This window comes from Callionymus lyra, chromosome 10 (genome assembly GCF_982586985.1).
Source record: "Callionymus lyra chromosome 10, fCalLyr1.hap1.1, whole genome shotgun sequence".
NCBI lineage: Eukaryota > Metazoa > Chordata > Actinopteri > Syngnathiformes > Callionymidae > Callionymus > Callionymus lyra.
Genome location: NC_141827.1, coordinates 27,467,198 through 27,484,988, shown reverse-complemented (window position 1 = coordinate 27,484,988; position 17,791 = coordinate 27,467,198). Strand labels below are relative to the sequence as shown.

At 37.1% G+C, this 17,791-nt stretch overlaps 1 protein-coding gene across 2 annotated transcripts in view; it reads right to left on the bottom strand.

Annotated features, from left to right (window-relative positions):
• Nucleotides 1-17,791, bottom strand: part of magi3b (membrane associated guanylate kinase, WW and PDZ domain containing 3b) — a 169,279-nt gene that overhangs the window by 30,363 nt on the left and 121,125 nt on the right. For both annotated transcript variants that reach the window (XM_087800331.1, XM_087800332.1), the window contains exons 4-6: nt 10,686-10,892; nt 5,825-5,993; nt 3,115-3,194 (exon numbers count right to left, since the gene is read on the bottom strand). In XM_087800331.1, the coding sequence (XP_087656457.1) occupies nt 3,115-3,194; nt 5,825-5,993; nt 10,686-10,892 (456 nt within the window). The remainder of the gene's footprint in view (nt 1-3,114; nt 3,195-5,824; nt 5,994-10,685; nt 10,893-17,791) is intronic.

Below are 17,791 nucleotides of genomic sequence, written 5' to 3'. Positions count from 1 at the left end.
TTGTATATGTGTTCATGGATCGGGAAGATTTCGTACACTGTAATGACAGACATTGAAGCGTTTTTTTTTTCTTCCCTGGGTTGAAATCAAGTAACAGATTATGAAATATTATGATCCTAATCCTTCTGACTATACAGTACAAACGAGAAGTACGGCTTAAATGAGCTGATCCAAATTGATGTTGGGACATAACCGCTCATTCTCTGGTCTGAACTAAACTCGGTAGTCTGAATTTCAGTCTGAGGGTTCATCATGTAGATTAAACCCAAGATTTAGAAATAACATTAAAAGAAAAATGAAGCTTTATATATGGAGACTAGGGGAGATAAATGCTAGCACAACATAGATCCCAGCACTTTTACTGTTTATTTTCGTGTCTATAAAAGAAGGAACTTTATTATTAATTTTTAAATGAATTATTATTATTATTATTTTTTTACAAATCAAACAGTTGCTGAGTGAAAACACTTTGCAGCTAAATCTGGACAAAACTGAAACTTTGGTTATTGGGTCTAGGGTTGACTCAGTACTTGGGTGAGTTAGGTCAGTCTATCAAACTGAGCCTAAGTGTTGTATTTGAAAAAGACATGTCTCTAGTTCAACACTGCAGAAAACTGACCAGAAACTGAAAAATCTCTAAACTTAGAAAAATGATGTCACAACATGATCTGGAGCTTATAATCCATGCGTTTGTGTCTTCTCATTTAGACTATTGTAAAAGTTTATTTTTGTGTCTAAACAAGAAGGAGCTGTCTTGCCTGCAGTGGATACAAAACTCTACAGTGAGAGTTATGACCTGCTATAGTAGAAATATTCACATTTCCCATTTTAGAATTTTAAATATATTGATAATTAAAACATAAAATTTCAGCTATGCCTCTTATGTCAATGTCAAAGATTACAGTTCAATATAGACTTTTTGAGAAATTATTAATTCAATCTTTTTTTTAACCATCTTAGTCATATGATATTGTCAAAGATGACATATGCTATAACTGTGTGTGTGTGCATATGAAATAACCAGTAGTCAATTGAATAAGTTTCCCTTTTGGGTTTATATACTTGTAAAACTGACACTAAAGGAGTCAGTGCCTCACCAACCATCAACCTTCTCCGCACGTCATTGATCCTACCCTTGATTTATATCGTTTTACCGTCATAGCCTCAGAAACACATTTATTATATTCACGTTAAATTAAATGACATTAAAAATGCTGGAAAACTCAAAATTAACTTCAGGTTCAGCATATTGTTCTTCCATCTCTGGCCCATCTAGCATATGAACGCAGCCATGAAAATAGTCCTCAGTAAATTAGTGAACATTTATGTCAGCTGTATGTTCTGCCCTGATGAGCATATCGGGCAGAATGAGAGAACAAAAAAAGAAAGGAACAGCATTTCACGCCAGATGGAGCTTTAGAGTTGCTTTTCAGAAGCAACACACAAACCGCTTTCCCATCTTCGGTAGTAAAAGCCATTAAAAGCAGGCTGGAAGGGTCAGGCTCTTTCAAGACCGGACATACTGCACTTTAGCATCCTGAGGACACGAAGGCATGCCTGAGCCTAATTAAAGTCGACTCTATCGTAGGGATTTTTCCAAAATATAGGACAGCATGTCGCCTTGAATGTGACATTTCACCTCAGCTTCAACTGCTTATCTGTTGCTAAAGAGGCAAAAGTCACAGCGTGGAGACCAGCATTTATGTTTCCGCCCCCTCGGCTTGATGACCTTATGCCGTCAAGACATTCTTGAGCCCGCGTGAAACCTTCGAATAATTTAAGGCACTTTACGTCACGATAAAAGTCCAAAGGAAAGTAAGGGACCTCCGAAGTAGAAGAGTAACTTTTCAGAGAAATTTAGGACATTTTAAATCAGGGCAGGGAAATTCCTCAAAGGCCACAGTAAATGCAAGGGGCTGTCAAGCCAATAAAAAGAAGGAAAAATAGAGTCATTAGTAATTATTTCATGACATTTATTGAGTTCAATAAGCTAAAATCTTTGTTTTATTATAAAATAAAAACATTTTAAAATATTTATTTAATTAACTTATTAAAATTATTTTGAGGGAAAATAAATACTCACAAAAAAGTAAAACTAAAACATTTAAAATGTAAATTAATAATACATTCACAATATATTTGTTAGTAAAAGCTATTAGCGGCATGTCTACATGATCATGCATTTATGGGCCGCGTAAATACATACATTGCACTTTTCTCAGGTCTGTTTATGTTAAACAAAAAAACTTTGTATTCATTTTCCTTAAACTTACTTTTGGAGTGTCATTTTTGACAGTGTAGGTAGAAATTTAAAAAGTTGAGTCTCATAGATGACAGTATTGAAGATTAACCATCAGGAAATACTGTTGACTAGAGCTGAGTGACAGAACAATAACAACATACTTTCCAAAATAACTTTTCCATGACAGATGTGTCTTATGGAAAATGGTCTAAAGAGACTTGGAAATATTACAAAATGTGAAGGAAACTCAATCATATTCAAACGCTCACTCAACGTGAGGATAAAGAGTGAAACTGTATAAAACATGTGGCAAAAGGGACAGTATTTCTATCCTTATAAGGACATTTAAAAACCATGTGAACAACCTTAGATTGTTAATAACTCGTGTCAGCTTTGTTATCACCCGAACCTCCGACTGCATCTTCTCCAGAATGACGGTGAACACACTCCTAAAAGAGAAGCTCATGTGGCTCTACTTGTGGACTCAACTAAACAGCACCGCATCATTGTAGCCATGTTAAAATTTGATGTCCATACCTTTATCAATGAATACAATTTGTTGTATGTTGTGCATAAAGTTAAAATAATTCTATAAAACTGGCCATTTATAAATGTGTAGAATCAGTTTACATTAACACTATTATTCGTTTTTAGTATAGTAAATATATGAAATATGCAATGTTTTTATAGAATCTTAAAATAAAATGAAATATAATAGAATTATATGCAATCAAATTAAAACCTAAGCTTATTTTCACAATGTCTTTTTATTTTATTTTTTTGAAATGTTCCCATCATATTAAATTTGTAATCGTTCTTGTGGCTGGACGTCTGGCTGTATATAATGTGGTGTAGAGTCTTCGTCCACGTACCTCCGTCCTCGCATTTTTCGGGCGGCTTTGCCTTCCTAGCCAAGCGTGGATCCAACCATGTAGTCGTCTTGGTATTGTGGCTACAACACACAACACAATAGCATTTAGCAGCACAGTTTAGACTCAAATGTTGTTAAAGTGTCAGTTCTTCTAAAAATTAAATGTCACCCATTTTCTTCTCACCCTTATGTCAACCAAGAGTGGGGAGAATTTTCAGAGTAAGCTGTGTCTTTTTGGAGTCACAGACAAAAATGTATGTAAATACCAACAAGCTTAAAATATAGACTTGTTTAATTTTTTTTTTCGGACAAATTCTCATGTTGATGCTTCAATACAAGAGGGAGATTACAGTATGGAGGTATTTGGATGGATATGACCTCATGATTACTCTGAAAAGAATCCCGATCCTTAGTCGTGGTCTTTTTGGACAAATTTGAAAACTATCTGAAACTTAACAAGCTCCCAAAAATGTGTGTAACAAAAGTTTCATCAGTTGAAAATCTCTGTTGGATCTACAGAGACAAGAGGTTGAGGGACAAATGTAAATATAATCCTCCATAGTGCTCGTCCGGAGTGTAGCATTTTAGATTCTGCTACCAACAAGCTTAAAATATAGACTTGTTTAATTTTTCTTTTCGGACAAATTCTCATGTTGATGCTTCAATACAAGAGGGAGATTACAGTATGGAGGTATTTGGATGGATATGACCTCATGATTACTCTGAAAAGAATCCCGATCCTTAGTCGTGGTCTTTTTGGACAAACTTGAAAACTATCTGAAACTTAACAAGCTCCCAAAAATGTGTGTAACAAAAGTTTCATCAGTTGAAAATCTCTGTTGGATCTACAGAGACAAGAGGTTGAGGGACAAATGTAAATATAATCCTCCAGCATGGTGCTTCCCTGAAAGCAGTTTGTTTACAACGCAGTTTGCAAAAGTATTGATTGCTCGAGAGGAACGGATTAACTTGTCGAGGATCAAGGATTCAAACCCACACCTTTTCAGGAAGAATGCAGGAGTGATGAATACGTAAGTCTCAGAGTCAACTTGAGGTGAACAGGTGACCTGAACCAAGATTTAATGTCGCCTTTCTATCGTGGATGATTCCTGTTATTAAGTCTTTTACATAGGCTGAAGGAGCAAAATGACGCGTTAAACTGGGTTTGACAGCTATTTTGTGAGTCAACAGAGACACATGTATTGTGTTTAAATGTTGAAAAGAAGGCTGCTCTTAAATACAAATGTACATCGCCGTCATGATTAACACGAACATCCCTACCAGTTTGTCACCAATCCCAGAATTCTCCAGGTCCAAGGGACTCATTGTATAAAGAAAGCAGGGCGTGATTACAGCTGGCTTGAGGAGGAGTGAAGCCATTATTATATCATAATGGACTCTGCTCTCGTAACCCCTCGTTCGCCAAGATTCCAGATGAGGGGGAGGTTAGTTAGTCAGGAAAGTTGTGTGTGCACACAAATGTGTAGTTATCATAAAGGTTGATCAACTTAGTGCTCCGTTCTCTTACTGGTTTCATTAGGCTTTTTTTCCTCATCACCTTGCGTACAGGAAACGCACAATCTGTAATTTACATAGTGTGTCTCTATCACTAAAAGGAGGGGTAGGTGATTGTCATACGATTGGACAGTTCTCTTTGTTCCATGGGTGAGTTCAGTTTGATTTCTTTGACAGGGTTTTTTAACATTATAGTAAAATAAATATTATACTCTACATATAAAGGAGGCACTACGTAACAATTTGACGTTATATTTTCACTTATTTTATGTGGTGACCGTTCCGTTTTGAAAAATCATATAGTTAAACTCTATGGATTTTATTTTAACAATGCTCTTTATTCTGCCTGGTTGACCCGTCCAGAGAGTCTGTGATCCATTTGACCACCAAACTACTTAACAGCAGTGGGTAGGAGACGGTTCTTTTCACATGAAATGCATCTATCTTGTTTTATAAACAAAATATACTGAGAACCTAGTACCTTCAATCTTACCTATTGTTTCTTTAAAACCCATCTTAATTTGTAAATAGTGTCTTTACTAATTTGCAAAAAATCCATGGTACAGTCCTCATTGCTTGTATCCACCCTGTGTCTTAATTTACTCAGTTGAAAGGTTTTTGACCATTATTATCTCTTACATGAAAATGCTTTGAATGACGCACGTTAGCATGAAAAGATCTTCAAGGCATGTTCTGCATTAAATCCATTAAATTTTGGCGATCCACTAAGTCTTACTTTAAAACTCAAGGTAAAAAAAAAAAAAAACTGTTATTTAACTCGAACAAATAAAACATGATCGTGAATCATTAGCCTCTGGCACTGACAAATGTGATGATACTGCTGTTATTTACACTGAGTAAACACCAGAATCAGTTAATGCCGAATAATCTACAAGTTAAAAGAGCGAAAGTAAAGAGCATGGCTGCGATTCAGGTCACGTTAAATCATTGCATCATCGTGGACGGAGCAGTAGACTCTTCACAGTACTTGAATTCAAGTGTAGCAGGATATGTAGAGGGTCCTTGGAAAGAGGGATATATGTATTGTATAGTGATGAAAATCCTTTTTCGATTAACAACTCGCCACTGAAGTCGTTTGCTTTCCAAAACACAGCGAGAGAGTGAGATGTTATCTATAATGAGTTCCTCGTCTGTGAGCAACCGTAACCTTGTGTGCGTCATGTGTTTGCACTTACTCAATGAAGTAGACCATGCCGGTCTCCGTGTAGGCCATCTCCCAGTTCAGGGGCAGCGGCTCCAGGCTGTCGTCGCGAGGCAGCGAGCTCCATGTACGGAAGTCCATCGCACTGCTGGACTGGGTGTAGCTTGGCACCGCTTTCCTCCAGTCTGCCGCCGTTTTGTGTTCTGGAGAAAGAGAATGGAGCTGTCAGGCTCACCTCCAGTGCTGTAGGCGACAGCGGCGTCACTCGTACTCTTTTTCCATGGATGCGATGTAGTACGACTCTTAGCCAAAGGCCTGTGTTTTTCCATTTGCATAAACACACAATGCTTTCTTTCCCTACAAATTCAATGCCAGAAACAAGGATCCTTAGAGGGCCAATCCTGGCCTGAGGTGGTTTCTGTGCGGACCACAACAGGGATTCTTCAATAACAAGGTTTAGCTAACAGAGAAGCAACATGTCTTGATTAGAGTTGACGTTCCAGAATGTTTGTCTGAAATTGATCTTGGACCTCTATTGTACTCATTAGTATGTGTCAGTTTAGAAAAACCTTTAATTGAAATATATAAATTAGAAAATATGCTTAAGTTGCACCCACTGAAAACACTTAGTTTTGATGAAATCTTGTTTGCTGTGACTACTGTAGTCAAGCGTCCAATTTGGATTGTTTTATTGTGAAATTTAAGAGAAGAACAGCACTTTTATCAGTATATAGATGCCTTTTTCTTAACCCAAGATACCTCTCCCAACTCCAGTCTGGGATTTTTCCCAGTAGGACGTGCCCAGGTTACCAGGAGACATCTTTAACTGGTACCTGAGCCACCTCAACTGGCTTCTCTTGACGTGTAAGAGTAGATTGCTTCTAGACTGAGCACCTCATTCTAAGGTAGAGTCCAGGGATCATGCGTAGAAAACTTCAGCTGCTTGTATCTGCAATCTCTGTCTTTCGGACTACCTAAAGTCGGTAAACCTTGATCTATCTTTGTCATAGTTGATCATGTGATGGCTAGGTTTCTTTCCAAATCAAAATATTAGTTTATTTTTCCCACTATGGCATTGCAAAATGAGCATAACTGCAAACATGATGACATAACGTCTCTTGAGAGAACTCTTAAGAAAGTCAAACAAACAGCAGAAAGAGATTGATATCTAGTGGTCTTTCAAAATGAAGACACTATATCAAGAGCTCATCAGCTGTCACTAAAATATTGCTTAGTTAGTCGTTACCAGGGACATCTTTAATGTAAGGCAGATGTTCAGGATTTGTAACAAAAAAACACACCTTCCTCACAATTAAAACAACATCTTCAATGTAAACTTATTTTCACCCAATCTGTAGAATTATGAATTTACTTCCGGCCATGTCAGTAAGCCACATAAAGTTTCCTTTACCCACCATAGTAAGAATGTACTTTCAAACTATTTGAGTGGAAGCTACAACAAAAATATGCAGATAAAAATTATTTTTATTTATTCATTCATGAATTCTGCTGGAGACTCAGGACTGCAGTATATCACCAAACACAGTTACTCACACACTGGATGTCAACCTGGAACCGATTTGCTGTCAGGCTGCAGCGCTAACCACTATCTCACCAGGCTGTGCCACACATTGGTATCGTAAATAAGGTAAGATTTCGCATCTAGGCCATCCATTTTTTATCTTGCAGATTCTAGCCGACTGCTCACAGGAGGGGGTAATCGACCATTATGGGTTGTCTGGTAAAAAGAAGAGAGAGAACAATTGGGAAAAAGGGGAAAGGAGGACATCCGCATGAGAAGGTGGGCAGTCGCCCGCGAAGTCACAGAGCCTGGCATGCTGAAAGAGATTAGCCGGAGTGGAGCGGCGGGTGTTGGACAGTTTATCGTAGGAAAAGATTTCCATCGACTGCCTCAAGTGATGGTTCACCCAAAATTCAAACTTCATTCATTTTTTTTTAACTCGCTCTTATGTCGACTTGAAAGTTGGGATTATTTTCAGAGTAATCTGTTCCTTTTTAAGGTTATAGGCAAAACTTGTATTCATTTTAATGCGGTGACTGACGTCATGTACCGTTTGTTAGATTTGCAACAGTCCAGACACAATAAGCATCGATTTTTTGTGGCAAAACCATTCACACATTTCATGTCGTTTTCACACACAATTTGCACTCAATGAACACATTTCCATGATGATTACATTTTTTTTTAAAAGACAAGCTTTAACACCCGACAAAATGATGGATCGTTTTGTGTAATTTAAGAATGTTAACGCACAACATCCCACAATAGGAAAAAAAACAACATTAAAAACCTTAAATACAACATTGACACCTCTGCTTCTGCGATGATATCAGTTAAAAAAATATATATATCTCAACAGTTTGATGAAACCCTGAGGATCACAGAGAATATATACAATATTTTTTGCCTGTTTTTTTTGTTTTGCTCAAAAAGCACTTGTGTTTTTCTTGGATATTTTATTCACTGTAAGTAACACTTCTGTTCTAACATATTGCAAAAATGTTTCTACTTTACCTCATATAGTAAGCAGTAAAGGAAGAAAAAAATAACAGATTTGTTGTTTGTGAACATTGCAAGTTTAAAAATGATGGTTTGCATGTTTTTTGAATATTCTATGCTGTTTTTGTAATGTCAACAATAGTCAGTACTTTAATTGACTTCTTGTACCTTGTGAAGTGAAAACAAGTTTTATTTTTAACAGTATAATTACATTTTTAATCAGTTAGTGTGCACAAACGAAATATGTGTTGGATTTGGAAATAAAGAGTTATTATATATTTACACAAAATATGTGTTTGAGGAAAAAGATCTTTAGTATTTGGACAGTTGTGTTTTGTAGGTGCTTGTCTGAGTTTAGAAAAAGTATCTGAAAAAAACTGTAACACCGACTCAAAGTACGAGAGTATTGTGTATTGGGAAGAATCTGGGGATAAAATATGAATCACAAGACAGGGGCAAAAATACGATATATTGCAGCAATACTGTAGGAACAAGAATATATATTTGTAGTATTGTACTTGACTCTGGTGTTGCAGAATTTAAAAACAACATGACTTTGCTTTCGTTTATTTTGTCTTAACCGTATCCTCTTGCCCTCAGTTATCGCCCGGATCTTGCAGAGTTTTTAATGTTCTTAAGGCTGCAGAGGACATATCGACTGCTCTAGCGATGGGAATTTTAATAGATACACAAAAATTGACATGCTATAAATAAATTGTAAAATCTAATTATGTTATTTTACAAAAACTTTATTTAATTTTCAACATAAAATAACTATAGTTGGACAAAAATGAAAAAAAAAAGTTATTATTATTTTACATGTTTTTAAAACAATCGATACAGTACCGTCAAACATTGAAACAATATAATGGGCAAGAATATCATGATACATCGCCATATAATATTTTTTTATAACACTTCTACTTTGCGGTCTAGATGTCAAACTAATGTTGTGGCAGCTAAAACATGTTCAAACATGTGCCTCCTTCAAGGCAGAGACTCTGTGAACCAGTATCAAAGGCGAAGCTTTAAAGAAGCATCGGTTCACAGAAGGGTCTTAACCTACTTCACAGCACAAGTGGACATGTTGTGGAGGAAACATTAAGACGTGCTGGTCAGGAGGTGAAGGTGCCGTTAAGGGTTGAGATACTTGAGGCTCACATTTTCCATTAACCTCTTTTCCCGTAACCACCAGGACTGTCCATCTATGGCCGGTCAGAGAAGACTGCCACCACCGCAGGCTATAAACCGAACGGTCGTTCGGGTCTAGTTTTCAGCTCCATAAAAAGAAACTGCTGGATTTCTGGGCAGTGTTTTGTATTTGATTTCAATGTGACAGCGTGGTTCAGCAAACAGACCCTGGATTTGACTAAACTCTTTGTACAGCTGAGCAAATGCTGCGGCGGAATCCCAAAAAGGAATATTTCATTCAGTCATCTGCTTGAACGTTATTTAGTTTTAATGCAGCTTCACAACACTCGCTTTGGGTTTAATGCATTTTATATGCAAAATGTGACCCACTTACCCATTTTTGGAGCTTTTTTCTCGGTGAGATCTGAAGGCAGAAGGTTTCCTTTGAGGGGTGATGAGTTGTGCTCATAAATTATGTCATTGGTGCTCTTCCTATTTTGATTATTTTGGTTATTTTTAATGTTGCACAGCAAGGAGCCGCCGCAAGCACTGTGATATATGTTTTTTAAATGTTATTATCATCTTTACGATTGAATAAAAGAGACAATTATGGAAATTCTTCAGTTTTTACTCATCATGTTCACACTGTGATTCACTCTAAGTTTAACTGTAAAGTGTCTTGAGATAACTTTGTTATGATATGACACTATGGCTCTTATAATTCAATTAATTTCAATAAAATCGATTACAATTGATTCAAATTAAATTCAGGAAAATAACTGCTTGAATTTTCATGCTTTTTAAGTAAATGAATGGAATTTAAAAAATGAAATTACTACAGGAAGGTTGACATGTGCAGTCTATATATTTAACAAAAAAAAGATTATATGTATAAAAAAAATGTATATGAGAATTAGAGTTATTGACAGAGGTAAATATTACAAAATATTATTCTTTTTTGTGATGCTTTACATTATGGTTTGCAGAAAAAAATAATAAATGCATTATTTAATTCCAAGATATTTTCCTAAAAACAGAATAAAGGAAAAGTTATGGAAGTTAAAGGGAAATAAAAAAGATCTCCAAAAAATATTGGGTAGCTTTATATCTTTTACATAATTTGGAAAGAATAACTTGTGTTTTCAAATATTCAAAGAACTTGGTGACTGTAAACCGAAAAAAGGTTCTTCCAAACTACTGTATTTATCACTAATGTCAAAATTACAGACTGATTTGGACTCACCAGGTAAACCGTTAACTAGTGGCGGCCTCTCGTCGTCGTCTTCCTCTTCCGGCACTGCACTGTCCTTTCTGTCCATCTTACTGACGGAGGTGGTGCGTTTCCTGGGGACCTCGCCGCTGAAGTCCTCGTCGAACAGCACCTGATCCACCAGGTCCGGCTGCACCAGGTTCGGCTCAGCCGGTGGCTTCGGCGTCCCGTAAAAGTTACCTTCAAGCAATAAAGACGGGGCGAGTTTAGATCCAGAAAAATGGTGAAATGTGTTGATTTAAGTGTGTCTTAAATAGATCTTGGATTGTTGTACTCATCAGTATGTGTATGTTTGTACAAAACTTTATTTTCTTTTAAATATTGACATTAGAAAATGTGCTTAAGCACCGCCCACTGCCAACAATCGGTTTTCCTTGAGCTAAAATCTTGTTTACGATAACCACGCCCACACTACTGTGATTGGTCATGCGTTACAGTTTGTCACCGCCCGTTACAAAACCCAGAAGTCACCACCTGCAAGGGATTTTCATTTTAGTTGCCGTGTGTTCCTTGAAAGAAATGAAGCTGATTCTTCCCCTCCTGCTTCACGCCACTCTTGTGGAAATTCTGGAAAAAAAAGTTGCACTCGAGCAGCGAAGGTTGACTTACAAATTCCAGAGCTCGACTCCCTCCCATCTCCCGCACCTCACTGTTTTCCTGAGATAACGGCTCCTCAGGGCCGACAAGATTCATGTAACATTAAACTCACGTCACTTTGCTCGCAACCAATTACACTGATCATTGAATACAGCAATTATCTCTCAGCGTGCTGCCTTCTAATGAAGAAAAAAAAAAAAAAAAAACTCTAGATATTCCGAAAAGCGGCGGCGGGAGAATGCAAACCTTTTTTTAAAATTATTTCCTCATTTGGCTTGGGGTAATCCATCACCGCACGGATTGGCGAGCAGAGCGGGACGCTCAATGGAGATGCTGAATCTGTAATTATTCAACCTCCCTTTGCATTATAAATAACGTGTCGGCTGTTTCCACTTTTTCAATGAACGCTGTCAAAGACGACAAGAAAGCGCGTCTGCCCGGTTTGCGAGGTCAAATGTTTACCCCATTTCTCCAGGAATAATTATAAAATGCTCGACAAAATCCTGATTTTTAATTGGAGGAATTAAAGGAACAGGGGGAGACACTGCTGGGAAAAGGGGATTTTCAGCGATTTAATTAGCCTCCATAAACTTGATTCCATTTGGACGCAGCTGAGTGTGAGTGTTACAAACCTTTAGATGTGCTTCACAAACACTCGTTTATCATCCGCTGATCTTTTTATAGCTCGGCGTAAAAGCGGGGGAAAGCTGTCGAGAGACGTTTCAGCCGACTTTTATGGTGACTTATATTTTTTAATTTTTCATTCACCGAGCTAATGCGGCTCCACTCATCTCACTGAGAGGAAACGGAGGGGGTTGATATCGCGGGAGTGGAATCTGTGTTTACCAACCGCCGTGGAATTTTGTCAGCGATGGCTTCAGTAACAAGGGCGGCGGGATAATAGCGAGCACTCAGGAGGTCTGCCGGCATATCCAGGCCCCGGCGATATTCATCCGACGTGTGATTAATTACCTTTAAACACGAATCATGAATGTGTGGCGGCGGATTGTGGATGTAAATGTGAAAAGTGCCGTGTCAGTGGATATTTGTTAGACGTGATGAATTGACTGCAGAGCACTGGAGACTGAGGATGAATAATCATCTTAAGAATATATGAGTGGTTGGAAAAATCATCTAGAAAATGGATGTTTGAGATAAAAAAAATATGTATGATTGATTCGAGGACGTATCTGTGGAAAAAAAAAAGTCTGGCAAGACCAGATAGTTTGTCTTGCCTGGAACAATGAGACAACTTTTATTCAAGAAATATTTACTGGATAAATGTTGTTTTTTATTAAAATACTTTTTTGCAGATTTTAGTAATTACTTTGAATACTCAGGAATGATCCATGAATGAAAGTACGTATTTTTTTTAGCTTCATCATCTGGAAACCACTCTTGTCTCAAGGCTGTTTTCAAGCATTCGGGTCACATTGACCCAGAGATAACATCAGGAATACTGATAACACATTTGTTTTCAAGCCTTCGGGTCACATTGACCCAGAGATAACACAAGGGTTAAAAGACAAGATGGCGTCTGCAATCTGCCAGGAAGTGAGTCTTCAACAATCAAATATAAATGTTCTCTAAATCTGTTGGTCAACTTTGGATAGACTACACGAAAACGACAGCAGTGGATGGATCACAAAACTTTTCATTCTTTTATAAGGTAGAAAAATGTTCTTTTGTTCTTTCCTGCATTTTAAATGTGACGCCCCACAGCAACAATTCAAACAATTCTCCAGTGCCGTGTAAAAAGTGGTTGCAACATTTTACAAGCAGACTGTTTAACATCCTGGCAATAAAAATACAGATTATTCTCTTTATAGTATGTACTATAAAAAAAAAGCGAGTTTTCACTTGATCACTGGATAGAACATGGGTTGCGAATTGGAAAGAATCTGGCGATACGATAATATAATCATGATACAGAGGCATCGATACCATATATTGCGAGGAACAAGGATATATGTGTAGTATTGTCGAGTACTTGACTCTGGTGTTGCAGAATTTACAGACCACATGACTCTTGACGAAGTCGTAACTGCTTTCATTTGTTTTGAAACCAAAATATTTCAAACATCAGCTTAAAGAGCTGTTGGAGTCAACTGTATCCTCTGGTCCTCAGTCATCGCCGGGATCCCGCAGAATTTGATTTTTCCTTTAGCTAGGGAAAATTTGAAGTATTTAATTGAAACACAAAAAGTGAAAATAAATGCATAAATGAATAGTTACATGTTAATTGTAAATATAACTAAAAATATTAATAAAACAAAATAATAATAAAAATATAAAAAAATAAGTACTATGATCAAGATATATGATTAAAGAAATATTAAATCAATACGGTGCTGTTATGCTATAATTCGATCCGATATGTTCAGCTCATGATACGATATATTTAGCAACAATTTCCATCGACTTCAGTGACACCTTTTGATTGTTTCATTCTCTTTTGGTGAAAATAATAGAATTGAAAGACAAAATACGTCCAAACATCAGCCTTTAAAGCTTATGGAGTGAACTGTATCTTATCGTCCTCAGTCTAACTGGATTTCTTTGTTACTTTTTAGCTTCAAAACCGTAACGACTGCTGCCATCTAGCAATTTAAATAAAATCATAATATAACGATCGATTCTGTACTGATGCTGTTGAATATTGATACGGTATCATTTAAAAAAAACATGTTGACATTCAAACGTATCAAGATTTTCTGACAACCCTAGATGCAACTAGACTGAGCTGAAAATATGAAGCTCAACTAGACGACCTGACATCGTAAATATCTCCAACAAACTTACTGACAATTTCTACACAGCAAAATAAAAGAGAATTCTTTGTATGGTTCTGGTTTTGTGTGTATATCCACCAAAGCGAAGGTAATTCCTGAGCTTCCACAGAGAGATTGTCACCATTCTGACCTGCACCAGAAGAAAACCTGACCTTGTTATTTCTCTCTTTACAGAAAAAAATGGGCTGCACTTCAAGCACAGCTAAATGGACCAAATCCCATTCCCCCGATCCGATTACTTCCAGCTCTTCTTAAGAGTTGCTTCTGAGATCAACACACTTCTCCACGGTGGACTGAAGGGGATATTTTTTGGGAAAGAAGAAAGTGGCACAGGCAGCAATTATACATGCCCCGTTGTCGCTTTTCTTTTTTTTTAGTCACCAACATTTGTCAGAGCTGAGAAGTTCTTGCTCTGCAATGATAAGTGAAAGCGAGGCACAGTTTTGGATCCTCTTCAGTTTCTCACTGTTGTTAAAGTGCTCAATTTATTCCAATGACAATTGTGTGACGCCCCAGAAACAGTCCGCAGCTGCAACTAAACTATCCTAAGTTTTTAGAAAATATTTTCTCAGTTCAAGTTTTGACTCAAGTGTAACTGCTTCAACATCACAGTTTTTTTTTATCTTGATTTGAATGGGATTTTTTGTTTCAAAGCCATACGTTTTATAATATTAATTTTTTTATTAATATTCCTCCCAAATATTTCCCTTTTTTGTCACACAGGTGTCTTTCTTCTTACAGGAGATAAAATAAAGACACTTAACAGAAAATATTTACTCTATTTGAGACATAAAGCATGTTATATATTTAATATATTTTCATGTTTAAACAGTTTGTTATTAACATAGATATTTAATTCATTTATTTTCTGCTGCTCATACTATTATGGAGGTCACGGTGAGGCTGGAGACTATCCCAGCTACTTGGGGCGAGAGGCGGGGGACATCATAAACACACACACTCATACCTATGGTCAAATTTTCCAATTTACAAATTAACCTCTGTATGTTTTTGGACTGTGGGAGGAAACCGGAGTACCTGGATTAAACCCACGTACAGTAGTTTGTTATTTGCTTTAGTATTTAAAGAATTTGTCATACACAGAATGGCGTCTAACAGATATAAGATTCAGTTAAACTAAACTTTTAATGCATTGTCGAATCATATCTTGAATTGTTGGTGACACTGATGTCGTTTAAAGAAACAGTGTCTTTATAAAAGTTTGAACAGGCGAGCGTTACATAACAATATGTAAGACTCCATCATAATCATTTTGACAATGTACCAATGAATATTTCTTGAATTATGAATTATGATGTTCGGCGCATGAAGGACTAACAGAAGTGTTTGTTTCTTTTAAATACACGTGAAGACACTTTTTCCACTCTGCTATTTTCCGAATGGGTGAAAAACTGCCGAAAATGGCTTTGCTCTTTTCTCCCGGAGTGTTATTTAGCAGCAGCTTGAATTTAATCTCTAATTTTTTAGATGATTGCACTTCAATTCCAGAGTCAACTTCTACACGGGCGAGAGTGGAAAGACACACTCGCACGCTCACCAGAAGCTTTTACTCCATCCTCAGTGAGCTTTTCACTTTGGATTAAATCATAATTCACAATAATAAAAGGAACAAAGACCGTCTTGCCATCTTGATCATGTGACCCTGGGGGTCGGCCCTCCCGATGTTATTTTAAGAATATGTCTGATTGGTACAGAAGGAAGTGTGAGCTTTAATCATTCTCAATGTTAAAAAAAAACAAGGTTGGGCACAGAAGGTCTTCTAGGGTTTTATGTTCTTCTGTGTATTTAGGCGTTAAAAATGCTCTTTACTTCTGCACCTCATCAGGAGGGTTTCTTTCATAACCACCACTCTGTGACTGATGGAAGTTTGTTCAGGGCTTGATGAGCCAGCAAGGTTCGAGGAGGACGAGGTTGGTTTATCGCATGAATAAAGCATGACTGGAGAGTAAGAACACAAGTGGGGCCTTCTGATGTGTGACTGTGCAGCCGGTCAGAGCAGCAGGTTCATTGGTTTACACCAGGTCGTCCTCAAGTGCCGGCAGCTGCTCGCGTGTTCCTCAGACTGTGATAATGAAACACATCTTAAAGTGATAGTTCATCCAAAATTCAAACTCATTTTCTACTCACCAATTTTTTTGTACGGTATTACAAAAAAATGTTTCTCTGTTCATTTAGAGCAGTGATTCCCAACCCTAGTGGGCCGCGAAGGTATTGCAAGTGGGCCGCAAAATCATTTCCAAAATGGTATAATTTTTTGTTGGAGGGTGGATGTAATTAAATGAAAATACACATAATAATGTTTTGAATGTTAAACATGTAAAGTTTAAAAGGATATTAAACATTTTCAAATATTCTTTTCATTATATTGTTTTTCCTTCAAGTATTGTACATGTGACAAGGAAATGAGAACGCATTATAATGCCTTCCTATTTATGGGGTTTTTGAGACTTGGGGACCCCTGGTTTAGAGAATGTATGGGAGGAAAACAGACAATAAAGATCGACACAAGGATTGTAAAGATTTACTCAAAGAACATATCTCTAGCTAATCCCAACTGTCAAGTTCATACTTTTTTGTCGAGGAATGTTTTGAGTTTTGTTTACTCTGAGAGCTGTCCCTCACCGCGACCCTTAGATGCAGACCGCCTTAACAGGTAATTGATCGCCGGACAGACAGCATCGTGGGTAAGTTTAAACTTTATTCATCGTTTGTGTTCATAGATTTATTTTATCAGAAGGTCCTCGAAGATCATTTGTGTTAGCAGTGCGCTGGTATTCGGTTATGTTTGTGGGCGATGTTAACATATATTTCTTCTTCTTTGTATTTTCTTAAGTTTTACACTTCTACGTCACAAGAAACCTGTCGATCTTTGGAGTCGTTGTGTTGACAGGGGAGTTACATTTTTCAAACCTATTTCTTGCTTCTTGAATTACAAATAAATCAGAATTAGTAGATTTTTTTTTCTGGAAATATTTGAATCAAATAAAAAAAAGTAAAAAAATGAATAGTTACAGTATTCTATGGGGGCACCAAAATATGTAAAACTTTATCACATATTAAGTAAAAACAAACCCTTTACACGTCTGTCTTATATTTTCTCTGACTATACAAACACGTGAGTGGATAACTGCCTCCCATGCTATAGTAAATAATGTCACACACAAGGTGACATTATTAGAACGAGTGACAGTATTTTATATTAATTATATAAAAATGTATTTGGCTCTTTGGCCGCACACATACGTCTATGTGACAACAACACCTTGCCGCTGAGCCGGTGGGTCATTGAAACGGTGCTCCAACCAGCCAGCTTGATTACATTTCACACTCGTACAAATACACACATATTTTTATTTGTTGAGAGTTGAACAGCCACGTAAGGGAAAGGTCAACAAGTACGTTCTGCACTAAACCAACCAGCAGGTCACGGAGACTCGTTTACATCGTCCACTTTACGGATGATGGATTCGGGAGATGAGTTTGACGGAGTCAGAGGGCACGTGTAAACTACACACCTGACAAAAATGGAGATTATAGAGGCATCAATGAACCTCTGTATACTTGAGACTATGGGAGGAAAATGTTTTTAGAGGAAAACCTTGTTATGGAAACCTATAATGTACCATCCCGTTTAAGAAATAGTTCAGACAGTAGACACTGGGAGCTTGT